A 6,885-nucleotide genomic window follows, 5' to 3' on the forward strand; every position below is an offset into this window, starting at 1 on the left:
CACTTCGGTTTGTGCTCACATAGTGAACAATGTTTTAATTTACCTGAAATCTGGAAACAACTCAGAACTCGTTTAAATGACCTTAGTATTCAAATCAGTCACAATATTTGAAAATAAGCAAACTGTATTGTGACGATGGCGTTGGCTTACTGAACATCTGATGTGGTGTGCACATTCAAACAGGAACCAGCTGTGCCTTTTCAACATTTTATTGTCGTCGATGCAGGGAAATGGTTTACACCTTGCTGATGGTTGGTGGACAGTGGATGGTGGATGATTTTGCCTAAACAAAGGAATATTTAAAGAAAAATGTCACAGATCTGAACAGCATATTCAAATTTGGTTTAATCCGCACTTCATTTTTTCTTTAATTAACAGGATCGAACTCTGGAATCTAACATAAACAAAACTATCTATTAAACTTGCAGACAGAACATTCAATGTGACCCAAATAGAAGTAGTACACAGGTACTCAGGAGTCCTCTCTTTGTTCTGCCTGGTGTGTTTTGGAGGGAAAAGAGAATCCCAGGCCTGAGGGGCGGAGTTATATAACCTTGGGAAGGGGGGTGGTGACAGACAGTCCATTTAAACCCCTTTAACCCCTCAAAATGCAACTCTTAAACTAATTCTTGTATGCAACCTGCCCTTTTACTTTGTTAAAAAAAAGAATTAATTTAACCAGTTAATTTGCACGTCGTCATATATGCAAAAAATTAAGTTTAGCAAATGTGATCAGTTTAAGTATCCTTAACGGATATTTTACATTTGATTTCAACATCTTTCTCTCATCGGTTAAAACAGCTGGTATCCTATTTGCATTATTATCTATATTATCAGGTTATTTACAAAGGTAGAAGCAAATAGCCATAAAACACATTTTTAGGTTTTTGATTGTGCATGTCGTGCATCACTCATAACAGCACTGCAGCGTTAAGTTGAATATTTGAAAACATACGAGGAAGAGTAAATTATATTATTGTAAGAACGTTGCTTATATTTCTCTATGGATCTTTTATGGCCAACACATTATTCCTTTACGAGTGAGTCAGTACATTAATATCAGATTATCCTTTTCACATCACACTGTACATAAAAACAATAAATAGTGAGCAACATAGACCTTTTAATGTTGTCAAAACTTACTTAGGCAGTCTGAGGCACTAAGGCATTGGCATTAAGTGTGTTTGCTGTGAAGAGATGAGTCATTCAATTCATCCTCCCCCAGAGAATAAAATTAGATAAGTCACTGTAAACAACCACTGACTGAACAAATCAATCCTGCAAAACAGCTCACTAACTAGAAGTTTATTTACAAAGTACCTTCTTCAACTTTTCTTTCTTTAATCTCAATTTGCAAATGAAACTTGAAAGTTGTCATTCGTATTATTTTCCTCTGTGAGTTCACGAGAGTGTTCGTGAGACTCAAACGCTGGGTTATCTTTCACCGCAGCCCCCCTGCTGTCAGTCACTGATGGAGCAGTTAATGACTCGCCCAGGTGCTGTGACCTCACGGGTAACCTGTACGTACAGAAAATAATCCCAGAGACAATCATGAGGGCTGTCCCCACTATCCCGACCTTGATGCCGCACCCCACATGTTGAGAATCAGGAGCCTGGGGCATGTTAAACTCAGGGGGGAACTTTATCATCTGATTTGTCACCACGGAGGTCAGGTTCCACAGGAGAGGTATGAGTGACATCACGGCGGCCAACAGGCACAGCACGCCGGTGGTGAAGAACGGCAAGCGGATTGGGGAGTTCCTCTCCGTCCCAAAGTAGATGTTCCTCAAGGCATAAACACTGCCAGCGTTGCCACACAGCCCCACGAGCAGAGACAGGAGCATGAGAACCTGAGCTGCCACGATCTCCGGAGGCGTGAAGGCCTCGGCTAGGCTGATGTACCTGCAGTGCATGACCCTGAAGCTAGGGGTCACCAGGGTGTGGCTGTTGAAGCAGGCCCGCCAGATGCCCACCCAGGCCACTCCGGAGCTGATGACCTCCCTGTCAGACACTTGCCAAACCCTCCACTGGATGAGTCCGAGGGCCATGGCGGTGAGCGTCCAGCCAACGCAGCCCAGCCAGAGGGCACCGAGCTGGGCATGGGCGGTGTGGGCCAGGTAGTTCATAGCAGTGGAGCCACTACAGAGCGCCCGGTATAGAGCTGCACAGATTAATCGATTTGTCAACCATCAAATTAATCGCCAACTATTTTGATAATCGATTAATCAGTTTGAGTGAAATTCTCTGATTCCAGCTTGTTAAATGTGAATATGTTCTAGTTCCTTCTCTCCTCTGTGACAGTAAACTGAATATCTTTGAGTTCTGGCCCAAACAAGACATTTGAGGATGCCATCTTGAGCTTTGGGGAAACACTGATCCACATTTTCTGACATTTCATAGACCAAACAACTAATCGATTATCTGAGAAAATAATCGACAGATTTTCGACAATGAAAATAACGGTTAGTTGCAGCCCTAGTCAGGTTACCAAGAAACCAACCCAAACTGGGCGTTATCAGGAGATGGAAGCCAGGTGGAAGGCGTCATCACTGTGTTGTAACTTCTGAGTCACACTTCATATCCAGCAAGGTCTCTGTGGCTGCAGCTCATTCACCCTCTTCTTCCTCTTCTCACTCTCTCTCTCCACCTTGCAGGTCCTCTGATGCTCCTTTGTCACCTGGGTTACCTGGCCAACAAGTACCTGCAGCGAAAAGAGAAACACACATACAGGTGTAGCAGCAACAAAAAGTATACATTTCTCTCAATGTGCAGATGTTATGGAGTTATGTTGATATGCTCCTCATGCTGTGATGTTCTTTTTGATTTAATTATCTGGGCTGTATACATTTCCTTGACAGAAAATACTTCAAACTCTTGATGAGTTTGTTGGGTAAAACTAACTGCTACTGGGACTACACTGTAGGCATGTTAAGATACCAATATGTTGACTATGTAGAGCTGAGCCTGAGATGTCCTAAAATAACTGTATCATCAGAACACTTTGCCTCCAGGGATCATGTTAGTTTCAATAAAGCTTATATAAAGCTTCAAATCTTCTCTTCACTTACAGGTGCATCTAACACACCCATAGAAGTGGCCATTTTGGAATATACTGTATGACAGTAATTCTGTGCTGTTTTGGTCATTCTGAAAAGCAAATTTCCTTTGTTTAAATTTCACACAAACCTCCCCCAAAAATGGATGATTCAGATGGAAAAAACTAATCTTTAAGTTTCTGGATATGGTAGGAATCATCACAACACAAAAATTAGTCAAATATGCTTGTTTGACTGCAGAGGTCCATATTTGTTCATCACCTTCTCCTGTTTGATTTGAATAAAAGTATGAGCTGTAAATAGCCAAATAAATACACAATGTGAGGTTTGGTCTCTCTAGGTCTAGGTTTGGTCTCTCTGCTTTTTATACATTGGCTAAGATGTTTTTGTTGTTGTACAGAGTAGAGTAGAAAATAATTTCTGTTAGGCTTGATACACAAATGGGAATAAACTGTGTTTTTATTAGACTGTATTTCCATATTAGTGAAACAACAGGAGACTTCCTGATATTAACTGTGCCAAACGCTTCGAAGAATTTGCATTAATCAAAGGCGTTATGTACTTTCATTACACATATTAAGTATTTTATTATCTTAATTATCACATTCGTTATTACAATATCTAAATTCATGTTCAATTAATATTCAACTGAAAGCAGCAATAGAGGAAGTTTGGCTAAAATCCCAAAACATGGAATAAGAAAGAAAAGGAAATTATGTTCATTATTATTTTCATACAATCTACCATGACACAAACTCATAGGTGCAAATATTTTTTTTTGTCAGTTTCATCACTTCAAATGTAAAAACATAATCAGAATGAAAAATCCATTACAATCTGGTTTTTAAATACATTTTGCAAATAAGGCTTCTGCAAATTAACTTGTGTAGGTCAAAAATGATTAAACTGAAACCCACGCTGAGTATATTATTGCTCAACACTCAAGCAGGTTTGGAAGATTTCAGAGAACTTCAATTCAGTCGGAAGCCAAACTCTTAATTCCGTGACGTACCTGAGTGCCGTTTTGGCGAGCACCTCATGAGCCGCCTTCAAACTCTGGGACTAGAAACAATGAAAACCTTAAACAGGATGCGTTTCTTTTTCTGCAGCATGGCACTTCCTCATCTTGCTACCAATAACCTAGATACAGTTTCCTGTCATGCCAACTAGAAACCGTAAATGATTGACAGAATATGATGGAGAGGCACAGTGTTATTGTGTAATTTTGTTTCAGTGCAACCTTACCTTCAACTCACTTTATTGCAGTTAAACAACTTAAACTGGTGTATTTATAAGTCTTCCTGTCTTCCTGTTGCAGAGCCCTTTGCAGGTTGGTTTGTTTTAGAAACGTAATCTAGTTCCAAAGAGAGTAAAATTAGCATTGAAGTGTAATTGGATTATAATGTTGTGAACAAAGTATCATTTTGTGGGTGAAGGTATTTAAACATGCTTGTAATCTTACAATATAATGTGGATGAATTCCTAAATGTGCATTTGCTTTTTAAGTTAAGGTTCATTTGTCATTTCAACTACAGCTGAAATGAAATTTGGTTTCAGAAAAAACTGAAATGTTGTGTTTAGGGGTGTGTGTGTGTGTAGATTAAATAACCGGAATAAAATAGAAATACAGTACATGAGTTTGTAAAAGAAAGAATAAAGTGCATAATTTTCATCATTTCACGCAAAAGTGTGAGATGATGTAAATCAATAGACTAAAATACGTCAACAGAGATTGTAAACAACAGGAAACCTTTTCTGCATCTGAATTTTACATGATTTCCAAAGACTTGGTAAATGTACAAGCTAAAAGTTGAATAAATCCTGAAAGAAATGTGTTTTGTTCAAGAGTATATGTAGGTGAACATTTGAAACTGTCCTCTTAAGTGCTTGCTTGTGATAGCCTCTATATTGTTTTGTTGCCGTTCTGGTATCAGATCTGACAATTATCTTCCCCCGCCTGTCTCTTTCCACTCCCATCCAAAGCAAACAGAGAATGGTTTCACTGGCGGTTTCAAAGGTTGCAACGTAGAATCGGTCTGATACTGAGACCTGATTGATCTTCAAATGTGACCATTTTCATGTCAATAACTACCTCTAAAACAGCAATCAGACAATGACGCCCAAAATGTTGTTTCAGATAAACCTTGGAGACGCGTTCATTCTGTAAGACCAAGTCAATATTTTTTTACCATTTGAATTGTGGGCATATGAATAGGCCTGTTAAGTCTCTTGTTAGTCTGGATCAACGGTACATTTCCAGGAAAGGCAAAGCCTGAAATCCGGTGTGATGTCAGGCTTCCGCTTTCTGTGTGTTGCTACAGGAAACGACAAACTTCTAGCTAGCGAGCTCCACGCTGAAAATGGCAAGTTTTGAAGGAAATTTGGATGGTGCAACAAGGCCGGCCTGCTTGGTACTTTCAGGGAATGATTGTAAAGATTTATAAAGAATATGTTTAGGGCATTTCCTCTCTAACTGGGACGTTTTGGGACCGATTGGTGGGATTGCTGTGGACGAACTTCACACAGCGATACACTGGTTTAAAGAAATGCACACAACCCAGTGTTTTTTTTTCTTCTATCCCAGAATGCATCTGTGGTGTAGCCAGACTCCACAACACTGTGGAGATAGAGCTGGCAATGCGAGACTAGTCTATTGTTGACAGATATTACAAATAAAAGCAGGTGTATGAGGGAGTCTCAGTGTTGTGTTTTGATTGTTGGTGATGGGGCAACAATTTGTTGAAATTTGGCTCAATTTGTTTTTCTTCTGTTCTTTAATTTGCTTTACTGTCTTTTAGCCTAGCTTAGCAGAAAAGATTGGACGTAGTGTCTGGAAGCAACTGTCATCCAAAGTACGAAATACTCTTTCCAACAAGTCCAAAGCTGCCTTAAAAACTTGCTTTTTCAACTTTTTAAAATCTCTAATTAAGTCCTTGGTTTGCCTTGGTTGACAAGTTATTTCAATGTTTACTAAAATCCTGTTTCGTGTTCTTTATTCTCTTAGAATAGCTCTTAGACTGGAACACAAACGGGAGTTTTGGCCTACTAAATAATGAAGTAATCTATTTACAACAAAATATTCAAATCAAACAGAATCTGTAAAGTCAGTAGAGCTGGGAGCAGACAAAACAACGAAAAGGGAACAAAAGCCACAACACAGGTGTTTGGCGGCGAAGAGGTCTGCCAAAGCTCGGGCTGCTGCTCTGGCTTATAAGCACGGGGCTCTTTTGTGTGCAATGCTGCTGATTAGTGTCCGACAGTTCTGCAGGCCTGGAGACAGAAAACAGATCAACAGCAGGGCGGAATTTTTTTCTCTTCTTGTTTCAAGATGCACTCCTTTCTAGAAAATGATTAAAACTGGATTTTCTAGTAAACAGAAATATTTTTTACTGTATTGACAGTTTTTCACTTGTTTTAAGAAAATAAGCGCTTATTGACTTGATAAATGTTTTGCTAGGTGGACTGTTCCAAAAATAACATAAAACTGACCTACATTATTAGATATAATTAAAAGAACAAGCTCACCAGATCACTCAGTTTTATCATTTTATTGCTTTGAAAGTTGGTGAAAAGACTGCACTGTGGGCCGTACACAGTACCCAGGGGGACGCCCACGTCAGTCCATAAAGTTCACAGTGGTGGGAGGCTACAGTAGGCACGGCTTTCTATATATATATATATATATATATATATATATATATATATATATATATATGTATATATATATATATATGTATATATATAGAGTAGTATAGTTCTCTATATTAAACCAGAGAGTAAAGTGCAAACTTGTAGATTAACCTCCACAGGAACACCAGCTGCACCTTGA

General features: G+C 39.1%; 1 protein-coding gene across 1 annotated transcript; it reads right to left on the minus strand.

Moving 5' to 3' along the window:
- Positions 1–193: 193 nt before the first annotated feature.
- Positions 194–4,174, minus strand: LOC144512938 (claudin-34-like). Its single transcript, XM_078243931.1, has 2 exons — positions 4,069–4,174; positions 194–2,701 (listed from the first exon to the last, which is right to left on the minus strand). The coding sequence occupies exon 2, from the start codon at positions 2,124–2,126 to the stop codon at positions 1,347–1,349; it is 780 nt and encodes a 259-aa protein (XP_078100057.1). The 5' UTR covers positions 2,127–2,701; positions 4,069–4,174; the 3' UTR covers positions 194–1,346.
- Between the last annotated feature and the right edge of the window lie 2,711 nt (positions 4,175–6,885).

This window comes from Sander vitreus, chromosome 24 (assembly GCF_031162955.1).
Source record: "Sander vitreus isolate 19-12246 chromosome 24, sanVit1, whole genome shotgun sequence".
Taxonomy (NCBI): domain Eukaryota; kingdom Metazoa; phylum Chordata; class Actinopteri; order Perciformes; family Percidae; genus Sander; species Sander vitreus.